Raw genomic sequence first — 23006 nt, 5'->3', positions numbered from 1 at the left:
CACGCAAACTGTCGGTCTTATAGATCTTTTATTGTAGAGGATACTAGCTCTTACTGATCCAAAGACACAAATTTTGAAAGTCTGAACCCATGGCGCTTGTACCAAAAACATATAAGGGCGGTCTTACAATTTTGTCAGGCTCGCTGGCAAAAGAAACGAAGATACTTTGACTTGCTGAAGGTTGATTTTTCATGTGAGCATAGCCATGATCGATGGGATCCACCCACTGGTGTCACCAGGTTTCCCTCGCACTCTATTCATTCATACTCATTCAAGGGTCCCATCTATTGACATAAAACACCCAACCCCCCCCCCCCCCGCCTTCCTTTCGATTAACGGCCTTGTCTAGTTCGCTCCTAGTGCCAGTTCCGTTCACGTCAATAGTTTCCCCTTTTCCGCCTTGATTGGTTAAAGGCGTTTTGAAGAAGATTGCAACTGCCTGTAGTCAATGTTCCAATTTTCTCTACTTTGTATAAGTCATAAATCATCATCGTTCTCCGCTCTAAAAATAAAAATTATAATCAATTGCTTCCTGATATGATTGAATTTCGATCTTCCCAGGGAAGAGTAGAGCATTGTGTTGCAGTTGTCCATGAGCAAAATCAGATTTCTTTGTGCCAGTTCGAACAGCAAGTTGAAACCTTCAAAATCCTTCTTAGAATTCCTGAGCCTCGGAGATCAGAGCCTGGGTTCTATTGATCATACATGCATTGAATGGTAACCTATCCTTCTGACATTTGGCCCACCCCCTTTATAATGTCCGCTAATCGAGAGGTCATTTTTGACACTGTATTATTAAAAATCTAGCAAGAGGGGAGGCAAAAGTTGATAGGAAATTCTTCAAGCTCAAGCAGAGAGTGAATTTCCAAATCGTTTCTAGCTCCGCTCTCCATTTGAGATAAATAATGATACCACCGGAAACTACATCAATTTCCTTTGGTAGGGACTTTTGGAAATACTACTCACCGTATGGAATGTAGGAAGCATTTACACCGCAAACTAAACACAGGCACGGATGCCGATCAGGAAGCTTGCTCTTTCAACTTACAACAACTGCTGTGCCGTCAAATAATTATTTCTTCTTTTTTACATCGAAATTACAAAAAAAACACTGGGAATGTTGACAGAGAACTTTGAACCTTTCCGGATGGACTCGCATAAAGGACTCCTGCTTTTCCGTCCGTTACGTTCACGATGATCGTGAAATCCACGTACAGATGTCACCTGCCCCCGATTTCCAGTTGACATTCCAAAACGCATGGAATGTAAACGAATCCAATCACCCAATCTTCTGTGCAACCTGAGGAAACCTAACAAGCATCGCGAGCCGTGACAGCAATCAAATTTCGAATTCGAATATTTTTTCCACTCTTTTTGTGTCCACTGTCTTCATTCATTCACGCGACGGCAACGGCGTTTACTCTTAATTATACTGCATCGTGGGGGAATTGTGGGCGACCGCGGAGAACGTGTCTTTCCTAAAATAAATATCAACACGGCCGCGCTGCATTCGTTTCGGGACGGGGCGGCAAGTCTGTGATGTGTGCATTGCAAGATTTCGAAGGTTTTCGTGGTTGTGGGGTCGGACTGTGGTAATTGCTGTGTGAAATCCCATCGCAACGGGGCGATCGCGAGTTCGGCCAGGCCAGAACGTATGTGCGGAATGTTTACATAAGGCGCGCTCGACCGATTCACTTCCTCGAAAAGAAATAGAAATTACCTCAGCGGCGCAGCGGGACGTCATGAGGAGTGACAAATTCACTACGAGCCGTGAGTTGGACACTCGCTGAATATTACGAAACCCGCTCAAGATTAGGCGAAAGAGGCGAAAAGTGTTTGGACCCTGCCCCACAGGCGACCGCCGCACCATAACCTGAGCCCGGACTGCGCCAAATCCGTGTCGTCGAGACCTCGAGGCTGCCCTCGGGGGCTCCGCGCTGTCTGGCCGCTGGCGGTCCGCATACCTCACGAGTACGCAATATGTGAGAACATTTTTGACACGCGAAGAATGGAGAAAAGTGTCGCCGCCGAGTTGTTTGGCTGCCGCGAATGTGTCTGACATCATTCGCGACTGTCGTCGTCCGGACAAGAAGGCCGTCATTGTGCTCGCCGCCGCGTTTTTCTCTGCTCGAAGTTCGACCAATCGCTCGCAAACTCGAAGGAAAAACATGAAAGATGTAATTTGTCAATTCGGGCGGCTGCAAAACGATGTTCACAGACTGAAATCCGAGTGTTGTGCGTGTTTTTTCTCGTCATCGCAATCGATCGTTCCTAGTCCTTCAAAAAGTGCAAATAGTTCTCGTCGCAGTTCGACTTCTGAGTTTCGGAGTCACGTAATCTGGTCGCCAGCCCGAGCGCCTCGATCACGACACTCCGCCAGGCCTTTTTTATCAGAAACGTTGCCGCCGCAGAAACGAGATAACAAACACGTCGTTCCCAATGGATCTTTCCGAAGCGGCCACTGCAGTGACGGAAATTCCTCCCGAGAATTTGGAGCAATTCGCGCCCGCAGGAGGAGAAGGAGCGGCAGTGGCCCAGTGCACAATCTGTCCTGACCGTGACGTTGATCCCGTGACAGACGAAGGTCTCCCAGCAACAGTTTTGCACGGTGGCGCGGCTGCGGAGTCTGAGGTGGAATGGAAGCAGCTTGAAGAACCGCCAAAAGCTGCCGCTGGCTCGGTAGCTGATGTTGCACAACCCAGGATGGCGGATGATTTCCTGAGCGGCGAAGCATCCCTCGCTGCACTGAGCTTCGCTGCTCAAAAAAGCCCACTCACAAGTAATGTCCAGTGCCAAGAAGAGCCTTCACAGCTGCCAGAGCAAGATCCAACTACTGCCGCGAGCCCGCCGCTCGTCCCTGAAAAGACTGAAGCCACGCCACTCACGCCAGTGACAACCGACGACTCACTGAGCAGCGACGATGCCACCGGGGACCTTTCACAAAGCAGCAACCCAGAATGGATAAAGTGCCAATCGTCACCCCGGCGATTGTCTTCTGCGTCAGCGGACTCGTCCACTGCCACAATCAGTCCGTCGGACACACTCGCGGGGGCGTCCACAACGGACGAATCCCTAAGCAGTGACGAGACCGCCCTTGACTTATCACAAACCAGTTTCGAGAGTACAAAATACCAATCGGACCTGGAGAGTGTCAGCGTCTCAAGCATAGTTCGCAAGACGACTGCCTGCACTCCCAGCGACTACACAGACGACCCATCGCAGAGACGAGTGTCCTTCCCCATGAAGGATAGTGACCTGGTGACGGGCTACATGGAGCCTGCCAACCCCTGGGAATCAGGTGCGCGCCGTCCGACAGTTTGCTGGCAGCCAATCACTTACTAACTTTCTCCTTACAGCCAATAGTGTCACAACCACAACTGAACTGATTAACCTGTACAAAGCCTCTTGCCTTAAACACAATACCGTTCCCCTTGAGGAGGTCGTCCGTCATCTGGGTACGCTGGACTTTGGCAAAACCGAGCGCTGCGAGCGCCTGGATCTCAGAGGGACTCATCTGAGGCCAGAAGCATGTGAGGCATTGGAGGAAATCCTGAAAAGAGTACGCGCCTTACCTCGCTGCATCCTCATCTTCACAAGTAATTAACTCGTGCTTCATTGCAGGTACAATACCACACAATAGACTTAACCCGCTGCAATCTGAACGAGAATGCTGCATCAGCTATTTTCGATATGATTGAGTTCTACGAGTCGGCCGTCGAGCTGGACATGTCCGAGAACCCGCCGTTTTCGTCAGCTGGATGGCAGTCGTGCATCAGCATGATGCGGAAGAGCCGCGACCTGCGGGTCATCACTCTTCGCGGCAATCCCGTGTCGGAGATGCAAGCAACGAATTTGGGCAAAGCAATAAACATGTCGAATTTACACACTCTCAAGCTGGAACATTGCGGACTCACGGGGCGACCGCTGGCGTCGTTATGTAAGTTTTTATTTTTGTTCGCATTGGAGAGATTAGTCTAAATTTAAGCGCCGGCCAGTCAGCCGGACAAAGGTGTGAATGCTCCTTCACATTTGTGTGCAAAATTGCACGAGGGAGCCATAGAAGTTCTAATTACCGAAGTCTAGATCATCCCCACGGGCCGTTTTATTAACATCAGTTCGTGCTACACCCAATCCGCGACCATTCACATGAGTGCATCTGCCAATCTTAATTAGTGACTGCACGCATAATTTATAAGTTATCTATCGGGCGTCAAGGTGAAAGTGAGACAAAAAGAAGATGCGTAATTCGTGTTTCTTAGGAGCCGGTGCCAAGTATCAAGTTCTGCATGGTATTGAAATTTGCGGTCAAAGGCGTGCATTAATTTTAGCATCCGCTCGCGCAAGAACACACATCGGCAGCTCTCCTCCAATTTGACTGAAATGCAAGACGTGCTGCGACTGCCGATTGTTGGTGCGGACGCTGGTTTGTTTGTTTAGCGACGATTTGTATTCGCACAACTCAGAAGGTAGGTCGAAGGGGCCTGACATGTCCGAGATTGATTGAAATGATCTAATTGAGCAGTAGAACTGGTTGCGGGGTAAACTGATTGGGGGATGAATTCACTGACTGATTGGAAATGTGTAGTGCTGATGCCAATGTCGGGAGATCTGATCAGAAAATTGAGTAGATGCATCTGTGGAGGATGCATTGCGGTGTGGGGTTCTCTTTTAAGATTCGTGCAAATTCAACACTTACAGTCAATATTACAATGCATTGTGGGGAATTGGAAAAAAGTACACGAAATAAAAACTTCTGGCCGAAAGCGGGACAGAACTCCAAACTAGGTGAAAAATGAATGAAAAGGTTATAACTATTGACATGGAATTTGGAGGGAACGTAGAAACTGTGAATCCCTAGGGGAGGGGGAGCGTAAAACGATGTCGTTCTTCATTAAATCTTAGGGGGGGCCGAGGGTTTTACATTCAACAGAGGGCTGTAAATTTTTTTCCATCGAATATAGCCATGTGGACTGCCAAATGATAGGTCTCGATTAATGGTGTCGTAGATCAGCTGTCAGGAACTTAATGGAAGCCATCAGATCTGAGTAGATGATAGTTCATCTAATAATAATATTGTCAAGGGAAGTTGCAAGGCATCCTAGAATAATATTGTTCCCCCTTCAATGGGTAGTGTATCTACTAACTAACCTGTAGAGTGCCACTCAAGCCTATAACCAACAGGAATCTTGGCAGATGATATTAAGGGATTTTCCTATGTAATGTTCGATATTTCAACCTTCTTTCAATTTTTTTTTGGCAATATTGAAAAGTGTTTATATCTCTTGTTTTGAATTATTTTAAATTTACAAATTTCATAATCGTTTGTATTCGCTTTGTGCGGTCAAATTGGGCTCTTAACAAAAATGGTTGGTTGCTGGGAAGCACATCTCCATTTGTAGTTATCTGAAATTTCAACGTTTTCTTATCCTGTACAATTGCATCTATCGTTCGAGCAACGATAATATTATTACTTTGTGTGTGTATATTTGTGATGAAGGAGAAGCATAGCCTCTGAGCAGTCAGGTCGCGATGGACCATTGTACTCGGCTCCCGTGTCAAACGGAATATTCCGAACTCGGTGAGTTCCGCTTCCTCATTACAGGAGGGACACGTATAATTCCTATTCCGCACATATAGTTACTCACAGTTACTTCAAAAGTAACTATGCACAACTCCTTTATACCAATCTTACCATTCTAATCACACAAAAACAAAAGTTTGTCTGCAGTCAGCCAGTGCTTGTTTGTTTAAGTGACTATTGTCGGAACGATATTGTGTGAGTCGTTTTATCGATATTTTAGAGAAAAAAACGAACAAACTCACTAACATTTACTCAATCTTCTTCATTTTCTTTAGGCTTTGTCCCTTTCATAATGGATGGAGTCGCGAGGCCTTCATATCACCATCCAGCGTATCAAGCCACCGTTGTTTCAGATGACTTTTTGGCCGCTTACCAACGACTTCGATGTTCAGACCAATTTTGGCAAATGAATTCTCGTTAGCACGAATTACATGACCATACCATTGAAGAGACGGTTATTTTTTCACGATTGGTGTAATCCCATATCGATCGCGGATATCCTCATTTCGGACGTGATCAAGGCGTGTTACCCCACTAGTCGAACGCAACATCTTCGTCCCTATTATCGCATTGTCTTTTACAGTTGTTCATGGTCTTTTTTAGTTGGCTAACACCCAAAACAATAGAAGGCGACTGGGCGGACGACATTGCGGTAAATTTTAGATTTGATACGTCGATCATGAAGAACGCCATTTGTGGGACACTTTCATTCAGTTCTCCATTGACTGATAGCGTTAGCCCGATATATTTAAATCATTCAGTTCTGGGCAGGTTACTGTCATCGACAGTAATAGCGCTTGCTTCATGGAGACCGGTCGTCAGAAATTCAGTTTTATTCAGATTCAATCTCAGACCGCATTGCACGAGGGGTTTATTCCATTTTTGGACAAGTCGCTCGATGTAATTTTTACTATAACATGCCAGAAAAAGCAGTTGGATGTCCCGTGTGACAGTGTCCATAACAAGAACAAAGAGGAGTGGTGAGAGGGCGAACTTCGAACTTTAATTTTCGGATCGTGGTAGATCAATTGAATTCAGCGCACAAGTTCCTCTGCTACTAGGTGTTGTTGTAGAGCATACCAGATGGTTAAAACGATTTCTCCAGATCCGCAAATGCAATCTAAAGAGGGCGCTGTTTCAGTAGTTCCGTGGTTTTTGAGGAACTCGATTATTTGAACGATGCCGCGAATACGGTTGTCAAGAGTACGTTCAAAAATCTTCATGGTATGGGTCAGCACCCGGATCGAAAGGCAATTTGAATATTCTGCTTCACTAGCTTTCTTTTACCATATTGGTACTGTGATACCAGCCAGTCAGTTGGTGTTCTATATTCCACAATAACCCGATTGAAGAATTCACTGAGTCACAGTGTAGGGTCCCAGCTCTCCGCTTTCCATACCTCAGATGCGATGTTGTCAGGTCCTGTTGCTTTCCTCAATTTCATTCGGTTTATTGCTTTCTCGACTTCAGTCGCGCTGACACGTGGAATTGCTCCAAATGCAATGCTTGTGGAAGTGGAGGATGAACCAATTCTTCCGTTGAAATTTGCTCGAAATATTCTTGCCATCTATCGGTAAGCACAATAGTTCTTCAAGGACGTGGTGCGACTTTCCCTAAACAGAATAATCGGTAAGCAAAGAACTGTCCTTTTCATTAACGAAACGGAAGTGTTCGATATCCTGTGTGCTATCGTGTTGGCTTTCGACAAGTCGATACAGACCTCTCTCGCCATCCCTAGTGCCCAGTTTATCGCATAGATCTTTGTAATGGACCGCTCGAGTGACAGCGGTCGCTTCTAATTGAGAAATTTGTAGTTGAGTCGTTTTTTTACGGACCTTTATTTCAATATCTCCATTCCAAAGGTATCTCGGTTGATGTATGGTGACCCCGAGGATTGCCTAGGCCTCTTTGGGGATCGTGTCTTTAACGTGGTTCCATAATTCTTCGACAGTTGTAACGGTTGGTAATCGTGTAAGCGATTTCTTCTCACGAAATCGCCACCATTTATGATAATATGCCGGAGGCCAGTGAATTTCTTACGCTGCTTTATCGGCGACTTGATTCGCAAGACGGCAATCAACGGTTCATATTGAGGTTCGATGGTCTCATAGGGAACGGCTTTACAGTCAATGACCGTGCTAAAATGTCGTCGTGTTATGAGAATATAGTCGATTTGCATTTTACTGCTCCCACTAAAAAAGGAAGGAAAATGTGACAATCGTTTAGTGAACCATGTGTTCATAATTACAAGGTCATGGATAACCACTCACGCTCGCCACCCTCATTGCGCGCTCCAAACCCTTTCCTTCGTGGCACCTATTACTATCTGCCTTTTCGCCCACATGACCATTAAATTCGCCTGCAATGATGATATAGTCATCAGGGGGCACGTTACAGGTTTTTGCACCGAAAAGTTGCCAGAAAGCATCTTTCTCGGCATCAGATCGACCTGTCTGTAGCGCATACGCAGTGAAGAAGTGAAAAGTACGATCAGTTGATATAACGGTGAGCTTCATTAGCCGATCATCAAATCGTTCGACTTCTTTGATGGAGTCACGGGCACCCTGAGATAGCAATGCCAACAAATGGAAAAATTTATAGCCATTTTCATCTCGTTCGGATTCTATGTCACAGTTTTGGCACCAGGCCATCTGGTTTCTTGTAGAGCACAAATATGAATGCGTCTTTTCCGAAACTCTGTTGCGAGTTCCTTAAGGATGCCAATATTTAGCGTGCAGAAACGTATTTGATTTGCTCGGACTAATTTGCTTACCTCCTGGCACCGTCCATGCATCAAGAACAAACAAGACCAGGGCCCGTTCTGCCGCGTCAGTTGAGGTGAACGCCCTACCATTTTTACCAGGCATTAGCATCCTATGTAAATAATATGGCCGAGTTTAACATTTACCCGTTGTTATGGTTTACTCATAAACTAAACAATATCAACACATGGCACGTGACAAAGAACTCTAGTGGATTCGAAGAATTAATAAGAAAGTAGTAGCTAAGGAAGAAATCCTAGAAAGAAATTGCAAAAAGAAATAAAAGTCATTCTATTGTGCAAAAAGTTATAGAAAGTGACAAAAGTTCGAGCAAATTGGCAAACAAAGGGCATAATTATTCGAAAAATTAAAAGTGGTCCTTACGCTCGTTTTCTTTTTTCTACGCCCCCCCCCACAAGCGGAGTCAATTCATAGTCCTTACGCTAGTGCTTCTAAAATATTAACAGAAGTGTCCCAAAAACCTGGGAAGAAGAGCGATGCTCAAACAATACGATGTGTGCTATACAATACTGAATACTATGGTCGCTATGTGACCGAGGAGTCCATTGTAAAGTCAAAGAACCGTGCAAAGCGCATATACTTAGCAAAAATTTGTCGCTGACTTTTGGAAAACTTATGTTTTCTCCAACTGAAGTAAGCTTATTTTATGATCGTGGAAAAATGTAGAGAAAAGTTAACAAAACAATATGGGGGGGTATGTTGTGTGTTGAGAGTTCCGGGGTGCATGGCAGCAGAAGGAGTTGAAAATTTGAACATAGCCGATCGCATCATGGATCAGCATCATATCATCATATCTAAATATTCTAAAAGAATATTTGAAATATGAAAATGCCAGACACCTACGTATGGAAGGGCGTTCCAACTTCCAACATGATAATGAACCCAAGCATACTGCAAAGCTTCTCCAAAAATGGCTGCTCCGAAGCAACTGTAAATACCACTAAAGAGCCCGTATATATGAATCCCATAGAGCATCTTGGCCACCAAATTAAAAAACATACGTTTTTCACCAAAGACGACCTAATACTAACTTTGAAGAAAGAGTGTAACAAAAAATGTGACATGGTCAATGACCACCACGATGAAGTATTAAGTGCTCTTTTATTTTTTTTATTTATTCATTTTTAACTTTTTTGTGAAATTAAATTCACACCTACATAAATTTCCTCCCCTTTTTAAGCTTATGTGTAAAACAAAACCTTATTAAAACCGATTCACTGTTTGTCTGTCTGTCACACGCACCTTTCTCCAAAACGGCTAAAACGATCCGAAGAAAATTTCGTGGACATATGGAAACTATGAAATCCCACGCATATGGCGAATGATATTAATTTAAGCGGAGCTCCTCATATATGTAAAGGTGGGATGTATATTTTTTTTCACTAAATATAGTCATGTGGGGTATCAAATGCAGGGTCTTGCTTAATACTGGCCGAAACTGATATTAGACGTGAATTGTAAAGTGCGCGAGTGAGGAAACTTATTAGAATCGATTCGATGTCTGTCTATCTGTCGCACCCTATTTATTTTAAAATATGACCCCCAAAAGTGAAATAAGCCTCGTTCTCAGAACCTAACCAACCGAAAACTCTGTATGTAAACGGAATGTAGGCCTCAAAAAATCCATCCTGTTCCGATTTCTGCACAAATAATAGTATATCAGCATATTTAGGAAATTTAGCCGGAAACCCCCGTTAAGTTCATGCCATAAGTACAGTTGGTAGTGGTATAAGGGATATCATAAGGCATAACTTTAGGAATTTTGAAGGAAATCCAACTATTATAATATAATCGTTGGCGCAACAATCCATATTGGATCAGGGCCTTGAAGTGTGTTAGAGCACTTCATTCAAGACCGTAACGGTACATTAGGAGACAATGTGGTCAGCATTGCGCTCGCCCGAGATTATTACCCTGATTTGACTCAGGTACTCATTCACAGCTGAGTCGACTGGTATCCGACGTCAAATCACGATGCAAATTCCACTGCCACCAGTGAGATTTGAACCGCGACCTTCCGTATGACAGCCTAGTGTTCTAGCCACTGAGCTATCCGGACACTATTATTAACAAACTTATATATAGATGATGAAACTTTTACATTTTATGTGAATTCCGTGCATTCCGTGCATTCTAAAACGTGTATGACATCATCATAACATATCAATTCGTCAATACCACAACAAGGTGGGCTCATATGAATGGGAGTCGCAGGGAACCATTTCGTTTTAGTTTTTTAATCATTTATATATCAATATAAATTACTCGAGACAGACATATGTGTATATTCATATCTATGTATTTATATGTATATCTATTATGCCTAATTCAGATAGATATATTTGTACATTAAACCAGCGGTATTCAATATCACGTTGCTGAGTACCATCCATAAGATATTTTCCGCTGTCTTGCTAGGTCGGATATTCCCATACGCCCAGAATATCATTGGCCCATACCAAAGAGGCTTCATTCCAGCCAAATCAGATTTTCTCTCTGCGGCAAGCGATGGAAAAACTGTTGGAATATGGCCTTCAGTTAGACGATCTTTTCTTCGACTTTGAGGCCGCCTATGATAGCATAGCTAGGCTAAAACTGTTCACTGTGCATCCAAATTAAGCAGGCGGCGCGAGGTCTCTGGAAGGTCCATCCAGTTTTCTCGTTTTTATAAATAATACCTGAGCCTGAGACACCAACTGCTAATCGAATCAACGGCAAGTATATTTCTACGCACTCTACCGAGGTCGCGATTAACAGCTAGCACATCATTAGCATAAGCTTGCGCGTGTATTGGCAAATTTCTTCTGCTGTTAGGTAGCGATCCACACTCACTTCACCACACAGCAATCTCTGCTTTAGCATAGCATAGATCCTCTTAATTAAAGTACCATCGACGCCATGCGCTCTGGCGACATCAGAAAAGTTTTTGGAACAGCGCACAGTCAAACTCCCCTTCAATGTCCACGAACACCCCCATCATGCACTCGCGTTTTTGAGTTGCACCCTCCATCTTGCAAATCAAGGAGTGAAAAGCAGACTAACAGGACTTTCCATGATGGTAAGCATGTTGGTTTCCATTTAGTGGATGCGACTTTGACGCCTTCCCACGAATGTGACGCTCAACCAGTGTCTCCAAACCTTTCAGCAAGAATGTCTGCTCTGTCTGAAGTCCTTTAGGTTTGAATAGTCATCTTTCCTTGTTTTCGCTATGAAGACTAGCTTAACCTTCTGCCAAGAGGGGCCTGGGGGCCAAAGCAAGACATGTTACAAAAGAATTTGTTAACAATCGTTCTAGGTGCTCTTCCGTTTCTAGCATTCCTAGATAGATATCATCCATGCCAGGTTCTTTGAAGTGCTCAAAGGACAGTATGCCAGTTTTCACTTTTTCATTGATAACAATCGCTCTCGTAGTGTTACGATTCACCTTGCAACACTTACATGTTGAAAGGTTTGCAGGAACCGCCAACTCTCCTTCCAGTTTTCTCATCAGTTTTACCGGATGGTGTATTTCCAAGAGGGTACTGATTTCAGTCTGGAGTTTATGAAAGTACTGTCTGGTTTTGTAAGAGAATTCAACTTGGCCGCTGTTCTTCGCTCTCAAAATGGAAATGATGCTCAATTTCCTGATATGATCGAATTTCAATCCATCTAGGAAAAACTGGAGCACCATATGGTGACCGTCCCTGAGCACCTTCAGACTCTCACGGCACCGGTCAGAAATAAGACTGCAGCTTTGGCATACGTCCCCTTACTCCCCGTCTTTGTGCCCGTATTCCGGAGCACAATAAAATGACGCCCACCACTGATGTGTTGGTCTTATGTTTCTTACGCACTTTACCGCTGACAGAGGAGTCTGGTCCTTCCAGTGTGGGTCTCATCGAGGTTACCAACTCGTCCCCACCTACCGCTTCCTTACGTCCGATTTCTCTGGACATTACCACACCTAGTGGTGCAGCCACCTCCATGTGCTCCACCATCTATCGCCAGCTTGGAGCCTTTCCAGGTTCCTGATGTCCGGGCCGCTTGGCTCCATTTTTACATACCGACGTTAAACCAGTATCGTCCATGTCACCAGCTTCCCTTTCTTCCGGTTTTGCTCGTAAGGGTGAAGGAGAAGGCTTTGACAGGCAGGATTCTACCTGTAATCCTCCTTAGTGGCTGAAGTTCAGTTCTGCCGAACCTTCCTCTTCGGTTTACGCGTAGATTTGGGCTATAGTATCACGGACGGAACCGCCATAGTCAAATTTCCCAAGTTGAAAGTTGCCGTACTTTCCATTAAATACAAGCTCTACATTGAGTTGAAAAGCATGCCTTCTACAAATTTCTCCGTAAGGGCACATGAATTTAGGGAGGCTTCCAAAGCCCGCGCCTCGGCCGTGTCCTGATTGCTCATGATCGCGGCTGGATTCGAAGTCTGTGATTTCTCTTGAAGAGTTAAAATCCTTAGCTTCCCTATCCATGTTGGGACATCCTTAGTGTAACAGTAAACTACTACAGGCTCCCCCACCACGACAAAGTGGTGTTAGAGGGGAAAATCATAAGTTATACTTTGGAAAATTAAAAAAGGAAAAATATATTCAGAACAAGCACTTATACAAAAATCTATCCCACAAGAAAGAAATGCGAACCGGCAGTCCATTCAAACAGCTATTACTTGCATTTACCTCCACTTTTGTTGCCAACTTAGGAATTATAACAAGTTAATACTTGATTTCATGGATATTACATAGAAAAAACATAACAATTGTCTTTTACAAATTCCCAGGTAACACATTACGGAACAACAAAACATTGAGAGAACTCTGGCTAGCTAATAACGATCTTTACTGCCGCGATGCTGACAAAATTGCAGATTTACTCAAAGCCAATCCTCACATACAATTTTTGGATATTAGCAACAACAATCTTAAGGTAACAATTTACTAACGTCAGTCGTGAGTCTGTTGTATAATTATTTACTTACTCTTTAAAGGATACTGGCATGAAAAGCATTGCTGCTGCTTTAATGGAGCAGGCTAAGAACATTAACGAAGAAAAGTTGAAAGGGATCGATCCTAATAAGACCCAAAGACAAGGAAGCCAAGAGAGAGATGAAAGTGTTTCGTGGAGAAATAATATTGTTGAAAGCTCAACGAATGGAAGTCGATCTATGTTAGATGCTTTGCTCCAGATGCAGCCTGATGAGTGCAAGGAACCAGTACAAACCATAACTCCGATAAGTAACAACAATATCCGCAAGGAGAATAAAGTAGAACTAACAATTGGAAGTAATAAAATCCCCGAAACGGAAGTGAAATCGGACATCAAAACAGAAAAGCTTGAATCTATCTCTGAACATATAAAATCAAGTCATGAGGATATTGAAATCATGGTCAGTTTTGCCGACACGGATGAAATGGCGGCACAAAAAGATGACCAGAAGCTAACAACAAATAATAACACGGTGAAAGACGAAATCGCTGATACGACTTTGTCTGATGAATCACAGAAAAGGATAAAGACCTATGACTTGAATGAAAATAAGGGAAATGCCGACAATGAGTCTTTACTGATAAATATACTCGGCGACACCAATATCAAAGAGACTTGTTCAAGCCGATCACCAATGAGCAGCAGCCCCATGCTGTTCAGTAGGCCGTCGTCAGTCGAAGAACTTGAAAGACGGTTTAAGGAAGACGCGGCAGCCTACACAACACGATCTCAAAGTTGCGACAGCTTAAGCAGTGATAATTCCCTAGACGCTATGGAAACCCATCTTTCGGCCGAGATTAAAGAGAAAATCACAAAAAATGATACATTAGGTAGACAACAGAAAATGAATCAAAATAATGAAAATCTAGTTGATAACAATTTGAAACCACCGCGTGGCCTTCAAGCATTGATTTTATGGAATAATAATTTAACGCGTACGTCCGGTGAATATGTAGCGGACATGATAGAAAGCACCAATTCCTTGGAAATATTAAATATTGGCAAGAACACGTTAAGCAATGAATTCATACAGAAGATAAGCAATAGTCTAAAATACAATACGACTCTAACTAGTTTAGGATTACAAAGTTCTCACTTGAGTTCGGTGGGAATTAAAACATTGGCTGATGTCCTGTCGTTCGGCGGTAACAACAAATTGGAGCGTATCGATATCCGCGATAATAACGTCCAAGTGGATGGTCTTATGGCGCTATGTGATGCTCTCAAATCAAATAAATGCATCACTCAAATTGATATCGATGATGAACCGAAAAGATTTCAGGTAAGAATTGTATTTTATAAGCATGTTTAGATATTGTTAAGGTTTTCACTGAAAGATGAGGAAAATTTAGAATATTCACATTTTTTATCTTAATTTCCCCCTAAAATTGGTACATAAGGAGTGTGTATATGAAGAAATCTAAAATTCAAAGAAAATACTAAATACTATCTGATACTGTCTTGGCTCATTGCAAAGGATAATTACCTTTTCGCTATTGCAATGGCGGCAATGGCTCTGTGCGGTGTACAATATCTAATTCATAACTCTGGAGCCCCATAATCCAACGAGCCAAATGTCCCCGTAATGCCACATACTACTTGTGCCTAGAGGTATCTATGAAAATTTTCATCAATTCGATTACTGCCAACAACTCGCTTCATCAGTACGTACCCCTCTCGCCGTAATTGCAAGACCAAGGTACAACACTTCTTTGCGCTTGGTTTACGTCCGGCCTCATGAATCCGTTACAGCACTGCTTCAAGTGATCGTAGAAATGTTTTTCCCATAACTATAATATCATCTAGGTAGATTAAGCACGTTTTCCAGTACAACCCTTTATTACACCATCCATCAATCTTTCAAATGTTGCTGAGGCGATCCAGATGATATCTTTAAACATTTTTACAAACTATTACCAACGCTGGATGTAGTCTTGCTTCGATTGTTGTCATCGATTTACACTTGTCAGTCTCCTCCCCAAGTTGGGAAAGCATTAGCCACTGGATTTAGTATCCAAAATGTCATTGATACGAGGCAGTATTTTATCGTTATGTTGTTACTTCTTGTCATGTACGCAGAACCAATTATTGCTTGCCAAACTTCTTCACAAGTACAATTGAGGACGAATTATTTTATTTTGCTGCATCTCGTTTATCATTATTACCTATCCCAAAAATCCCTCTTTCTCTTTGTCATATCAATATCAAAGAACAAAATAAGCATAATTTATTGATTAAAAGTAAAAATTCTCTAAATTTTATTCAAAAGCAAAGGAAGACAAAAAGTTAATAGACTAACATCAAGCCTTTCCTCCTCTACTTTCTTGTAGGGATTTTCCTTATAAAATTAACCACTTGATCTTGAGGTATATGGTTCCATTGCTCGTGGAGGGTTATTTTGCTGTCGTATGGATTTCTTAAGATGATCCCAAAGATGGTTTATAGGATTAAGTTCCGGACCAGTAGCTGGCCAGTCCATGGTTCGGACGCGGATCTCATCAAGGTAGTCCCTGACAGCATTGGCGACGTGTGACCGTGCATTGTCATGCATAAAAAGAAAATGAGGGTCTATAAACTGCGCAAAAGAGGCTGCATACTCTTCGAGGATGTCGGGTATGTAAGTTTTTGCATTGAGGGATGGTCTACGGAACACGTGAAGGGTTGTCTTCGCTTCTAAACAATTCCCTTCACCCAGCATTACCGACCCTTCTCCTAACTGGTCTGTATCTACAATATTGCACTGAGCGTAGCATTTTCCTCTTCTTCGTCAGTCTCTAGCTCGACCATTTGAAGCATAAAGGGCAATCCTACACTCATCTAAGAAGGGAATAGCGGCCGATTCAGCCTCAGTCCAGGTAGAATGTTCTCGACCAAAGCAGTGTTGAGCTGCTCTGTGTATTGCAATGAGGAGGGGTAGGTAGCAGGAATATTACACTTGAGATTGAGTTCCGCGAGTCGTCTATTTATCGTATGCGAGCTGGCATACACACCCCGAGTAACACCAAGTAGGGTGCCATTGCAGACGACTGAAAGCGGGTCCTTAGAGTCTCCAATGCAATGAATCGATCGTCAGCTTGGTAAGTCGCCCTCAGCCGCTTTGATCCCGTCCTCCGCGAATAGCTGGCGATACACCGAGAGTCCTGGCGCGCTATGTTGGCTTCTTCCGTCCTCGACCAACGCAATGATTTAGGCGTCTAATTTCAAAAATACAAATACATGGAGCATTAATTTATCTGTGATGTTTTCTTAACGCCAATGTCTGCCTGCCTGTACCGTGTCATTAGAGTACTCAGAACGACAAAATCTTGAACATTACTGGCTATACTACGCAATGGAATTGACTATCGAGGATGGCCGACGAGGGAGTCGACCATCGCTATAGAAATATTTTCTCGGGAAGACTTGAAGGCCCTTAAAATACATTTCGGCAAACCAGCAGTGATGATATGTGGGTGTGGTTGGCGCGTTATAAATCACTTACAGGTAATGACATCCACATAGAGCGCTTTCGATTTTTCTCTTCTGCCGTTTCCAATGTCTTTGCGATTCGTCCCCTTTTATAATGTCGCTTACTCTTTACATGATCGATATTTCCTTTAATATTAATTATTGCACTCTCTTACCGTTGTTAAGTTCCTCTTTTAATGTTTTTCACTGGTTAGATGTCAATGCTAACCATAATTATTTTAGCCGCGTATGAAGGCCAACTTCATTAATTCAGGTCGAATATTTAAATGTTTAAATGATGGGTGCCACCCTTGATCATATGCGGACCCAAATTTTTGGAAATGTCAACAATTGGAAACAAAATATCAAGGATTGTAATCTTCCGAAATCTAATAAATGAACATAGGTATATGTTATTACGCAAATTTAGTTAGTAGGAACCCTCCCAAAAGAGGCTTTCGCAAAGTCACCCTGCTTGCTAAGCAAACCTAAGCCGATGATACTTTCTTGTTGAGTCTTTGCATCATGTCTCATCAGTTCATATTACTTCCATGGATTCACATCATTCGATTACGCAAAATTCAGCCTTTATCCTGGTCAGAAGCGGGGTCGGCTCATCTTGGTCAGTAGCGCCATTCGGAATGCAGCCGTGAGACTTTCAAATCACCATGCACCGTGTGAACAAATCGTTATTTTGGCCGACCTTATGGTCGTTTCCCATCGATTTCGATTTTCAGATCAATCTTAACAAGTGGGTCTTTGTTAGCGCGAACTACGTGATATCCGCATGTGTGATGTGATCAAAGCGTGTAACGCCATTAGTGCGACGCAACATCTTCTTCTCCATTACTGCGAGGCGCCATTCATTATCTTTCATAGTCGGTCAACGACCACAACCATAGGAAGACAGGGCGGACGGCACTGCGATAAATTTACATTTGAGACGTTCGTAAATATGTCGGCCACAAAGAACACCAGTTGTGGAACGCCACTTGATCCAGGTTGCGCTGATGCGTGAAGCAATTTCATAACGTAGTTGTCCATTGGCTGATAGCATTGACCTAAAATATTTTAATCGCTCAGTTCGGGGCAGGTCACTAACAATGATAGTGCCTGTTTCGTTAGGATCGGTTTTCAAAAATAGTGTTTTATTCGAATTCAATCTGAAATGGTGTTGCGTGAGGTGATCACTCCATTTTACGACAAGTTGCTCGAAATCAGCTTTGCTATAAGACACTAGGAAAACATCTGCATAAGGCGTTGGATGCGGAAACATCCTAGATGCGTTCGTGTCACGGTCAAACGCCTTCTCTAGATCCAGAAATGCGAAATGATGTTTTACTTTCTTCAATAACGTGATTGAAGAATTCTCTGAGCCAGTCTTAAATCCCATTCTTTCGTTGAAATCTATTCGAAATATTCTCGCTATCTATCCATCAATTGGCAAGCAAAGTATCGTTCTTGTCATTAGCACAACAAAAATAATCGATATCTTGCGTGCGTTGGGGTCGGGTTTTGACAAGTCGATATAGATCTCTCTCACCGTCACGAGTGTTAGTTTGTTTTTGATGAACCATTCGAATAACAACGATCGCGAGCCGTTTGTTTTTACAGACATTCATTTAGACAGCGGCATTCTAACGCCAAGTATCCCGGTTGATGAGCCGCTTACCTGGCTTGGTAACCTCGAGTGTTTCATAGTCCAGTTTATGGGTCGTTTTTGACTTGATTCCACAATTCTTCGACATTCATAATGTAAGCACTATCATTTCTACTTTTTTCTCACGTAATCGTCACCATTTAATGTGCACCGGGCCAGTGTCTTCCTCATGTTGTTTTATCGGTGGATTGATTTGCAAGAATGGCGATCACGACCAATGTTGGGGTGCGATGGTCTCATAGAAAACGGCTTTGCAGTCAGTGGCGGTGGTCAAATATCGGTATCTTATGAGTTCGATACACGATTTACATTTTATTCTTCTCACTATAAAATGCTGGAAAGTGAGACAATCGTTTGATAAACCATGTATTCACAAATAGAGGTTGTGAGTGTCCGCTCCAAACCCTTTACCCCTATGGAACCTAATGGCGTCTGCCTTTTCATTCACGTGATGTTTAGGGTCCGCGGCAATGAGGATATAACATTTTTCTCGGCCAGCAATTCGCTCGATTTCCTTATTGGTATCACAGAAGCCCTCAGAAATGATAATGTCTTCACCATATTGAATGTGTGGGCTAACATAATATGGAAGTTTATAGTCATTTTTACCGCGTTCGCGTTCCACAAATATCATATGTATATGAACGCCCTCGCATTTCTCCGAGTCTTGCAATTCATCTCAACCATTTTGTTTTTAATGAAATTGAACTGATTAGATAGGATTTAGTATATTATTTTTGTTGCCCAAAACCCTTATTCAACGCCACACTAATTTGAAACAAATTTTTTTTTCAGGATGACGGTGACGGGCAGTTCCACTATTCCAAATACCTCAACACTGTTCGAGGACTGTTTGCTAGGAACCAATTATCGCACGGAGTGCCTAAAATCCGAAGCTCTCGGAAAATATCCCTTACTTGCCAAAGTATTCATACACCTACCGTAAAGAATATCTTACAGGGTGAAACTCTTGACCCGCGAAAGAAAACAAGACTTCGATCGCCACTACCCAGCCCGCAAACAGGATCACCCTCGTCATCTCCTATTCCAAGTCCTTCTCGTGGCAATCGCTTCCAAGTATCTCGAGTATCAGAAAACAACAAAATAACGCCGGCTTTATCGCCACGTTTAGATAGCAAACCTAACGAGCCATTAAGAAGTAGTCCTTCGCCAACGTCGAGATTTAGAGTAACAATAGTGCAGGGCGATGATTTCAATAAGAAAGTGAGAACGGGATCGACCGGACCGCCACCTAGTTTATTAAATGCGAAGAGTTTGGATGAAAAGCCGGCACCAGTTAAAAATGGTACGAATAATCTTCAGTTCGTCTTTCCAGATATTGCAAAAATGAAATCTTCTAACGTGGATGAAGGTACTCAAACTGATTTAGATAAAGTCTTAATAGTTGAAGATCCAGATCCCCTGCTTATTAAGGAACCTGTAAAAACAATCAATGAAAAATCGCCAGATTCTTCTATTCAACCACCTCACAAAATAGAAATCGAGCATATAAGTGATGCCCCAATCGAAAAAGCCACCGAACCAGTCATCCCAAAGCCTACGAACTCATTCACCGACAAGCCTATAGAATTAGCCCTTGATAAACCTAAGCAAAGTGTTAATAATCAAATCAAAGAACCAATTGTCGAGAAAGCCAGAGAACCAGTTATTGGAAAGCCACAAGAATGCGCCGCTTTTGATGCCTCCACATCTTCAGCACCTACTAACGTACACACTGTGCCCGCACCTCCAATGGATGCTTCGGATATCCCAATATTCGTGGGAACCGAGACGATCCCATCTGAAGCAAAATCGAAAAGTGTAAAGACAATTCGAAAATCATCGTGGAATACGAATCCTACAGTTGAGAAGCTCTTTACATTCTTTCAGAACGGTGCAGCCTACTTTAATCGATCGAATTCAAACGAGAGCGATAACAAAGCATCGGAATCTTCTGATAGTTTGAATAGTCTAGTTGATGGTCGCACTCGACATTCCGGCTCTAGCGACGGAAAAGGCCAAACGACACTTATACCCACAGCACCGGATGTTCAGGTTCGAGAGCAGATTACAAGCAAAACACAATCACTTTTGGAAGCGGCCTCGAAACAATTCAAAGAAATCAAGACAGTACTTAAGCAAAACATAACACCAACTCAGTCCATTCAGCAGTTGCCTTCAACACCTTTACCACTCTCCGAAACTCCGAATACAGCGACGGAGGAGTCGCCCTCGGTGATTATAATAGCGGACGCAACCAGTATGCACCCCGTGCAAGAGAGTTCTGAACGCAGTGCTGCTGATATTGATATAGAAATTAAGGAGAATATTTCTCCACTGCAGCAGCATCCGTTGAACTCTCCACCTTGTGTACATAGTAATGAAGTAGCGAATTCAGATAAAATCTTAAAATTAGAGAACAGTAGCCAAGTTGCAGTAGATTTAGGCGACAAGCTAAACTCTTCAGACATGTCGATGGCGACACAATCACAAACCGCGCAATTGGGCACGATGCAAGGCAATGAGAGCACGATATCTAAGTAACTTAACACTAACCTTTTTGTATTGATTCACTGTGTAAAGTTCAGATAATCGTTTCCCGTCTCCCCAAAACGCGTATTAGCTGCGGCCTTGGAGGCAGTGTGATGCGGACGCGGCGTAGAGCTGCGTCCATTTCGGTTAGTTAATACTTACTGAAAACTTAAAAAGTGTACTCAAACGTTTTCCTCGGTTGTATAATTTTTACTGATTTGAGATTTCTGCGAGAGCGATTATCCAACAAGTCGGCGGAGTGACAAGCAAAAGCTACACTTAAATACAATATGATTATGATTAAATTAAAATTAACCTATATTTTACAATCGAACCAGAAGTCAACTGTGATTACTTTATCTTTCTACAAAACAAACACTTTAAACAAACAACTTAAAACTTAACTAATAAACGAACAACTTAAAATATTATATTAATATTACTGCTATGACTACTATCTACTATCAATATACCTACATACATATTATTCGATCACGCGCATATTTAAAATTTAAACAAAATATAAGTAAACACAAACCCACCCACCCACTTGCAGGACCTGTTCCATAACATTGTTTCCTTTTTTAATTTTGTAATTTTGTTATCTTACCCAATTATCGTCTGTTTTTTCCCCCTTTGAAATAGCGGAAATGAAAGTAGCAAGTTCAAGTTTATATTAATTTATTTTGGTACCTTTACACTCACAAATAAACAGTCAATCTAAGTTCGTGCATGGAAGGAAGTTTTACTAAAGTATGAAATAATATATTTAAAAAATCGAAGTAAATTTTTTGTTTAATTGTTATTTTGTCGTTTTTTTTTTTTTCATTTTATCTCGAGAGTTATTTTTTAGGATTTTATGTTGATAACTATTAGAAATATATTTAAAACAAGTGAAATTTTAAGACGCATATTTACTTAAAAACAACAAAAAAACAAATAACTTTTCAATTAAAATTTACAAAATGGAGATAAAATTACTACTACCCCAAGGATATGTATTATATGTAAAAAACTCTTACATAACTTCAACAAACATTGTTACAAAACAGAAACTTCTTATGTTGTTATGACCTTTTTTCATTTTGTCCCCAATTAATAAAAATGAAATGATTGTATTTGTGATATTTCAAACAGCAACAACAAAACTATAACTTGTAAAATATTATATTATATACATTTATTATCTATTTGACACACAGATTTTGATAAAGTTGTAACGGATCTTCATGATAAAATTGAAGATGGTTGAAATAAAGTTGTAGTACAAATCGGAACTTAATAAGCGCTGTTTCAATTGTCTGGTAGGCAAAAATTGAAAATTATTCTCAAATAAGGACACGTTGTATACTATTAGCCAGAAGACGAAGAGGTGCAATTTACTTTAATACAAAATATGGATGCCATAAACCATAGCTGCGTGCAATATTTGTAGATTCTTGGCATTGTTGCACTGTTCTGCGTCACGTAGCTCGAGGGCAACCCACTCGTTGGCATCCTGAGATATCGGATTCCATTGCATGGCATAACCCGCAATGCAGTTATCACCCTTCATTAAAGGGGCAAATCACTGTATCACATGGGGTAGGTATCAGTGGCCGCTCCGGGGAGCGTCGTTTTGATGCTACAAACTCCTAAACCATGACTGTTGTTATGGGAGCAGGGAGGCAGAGTCCAGCCGGCTCGGATCTTCAGAGCCAGCAACTCCCCCACCCTGCAGCTAGAAATCTCTCTGAGGTCCTCAAAGAATGGTTTACCCAGTGTCCGCAGCCTGACTCTAGCCAGAGCTGGGCAATCGCAGAGAAAGTGCATGAGGGTTTCCCTTCCTTCTCCGCTAGGCTCGGCATGTTCCACTATGGTCCAGTGCCCCGTGCAGACCGTCGTAATCTTGAATGCATTTGCACGCGTCTGGGACAGGCGCTCTCGTGATCGGGCTATGTTATAAGCGGGCCAAATTCTCCTTGACTTGGTATAGCTCGTAAGCCTTCGCCATCTTAGGCCCGCGGCTGCTAGGCAGTGCGAGTAGACTCAG

The 23006-nt window shown here is 42.5% G+C and overlaps 1 protein-coding gene across 1 annotated transcript; it reads left to right on the top strand.

Moving 5' to 3' along the window:
- The first annotated feature begins 1299 nt into the window (after nucleotides 1-1299).
- LOC119651068 lies at nucleotides 1300-21591 on the top strand. The gene is made up of 6 exons (XM_038054405.1): nucleotides 1300-3298; nucleotides 3357-3559; nucleotides 3622-3937; nucleotides 13130-13275; nucleotides 13337-14617; nucleotides 19238-21591. The coding sequence occupies exons 1-6, from the start codon at nucleotides 2440-2442 to the stop codon at nucleotides 20984-20986; spliced, it is 4554 nt and encodes a 1517-aa protein (XP_037910333.1). The 5' UTR covers nucleotides 1300-2439; the 3' UTR covers nucleotides 20987-21591.
- Nucleotides 21592-23006: the final 1415 nt, after the last annotated feature.

This window comes from Hermetia illucens, chromosome 3, assembly GCF_905115235.1.
Source record: "Hermetia illucens chromosome 3, iHerIll2.2.curated.20191125, whole genome shotgun sequence".
NCBI lineage: Eukaryota > Metazoa > Arthropoda > Insecta > Diptera > Stratiomyidae > Hermetia > Hermetia illucens.
The sequence above is the reverse complement of the archived record's forward strand: the minus strand, read 5'-3'. Positions and strand labels throughout refer to the sequence as shown.

Coding starts and splice junctions, on each gene's coding strand:
- LOC119651068 (XM_038054405.1), top strand. CDS start 2,440: ATGGATCTTTCCGAAGCGGCCACTGCAGTGACGGAAATTCCTCCCGAG. Junction 13,276..13,336: donor TTAGCAACAACAATCTTAAG/GTAACAATTTAC, acceptor TACTCTTTAAAG/GATACTGGCATGAAAAGCAT. Junction 14,618..19,237: donor ATGAACCGAAAAGATTTCAG/GTAAGAATTGTA, acceptor TTTTTTTTTCAG/GATGACGGTGACGGGCAGTT.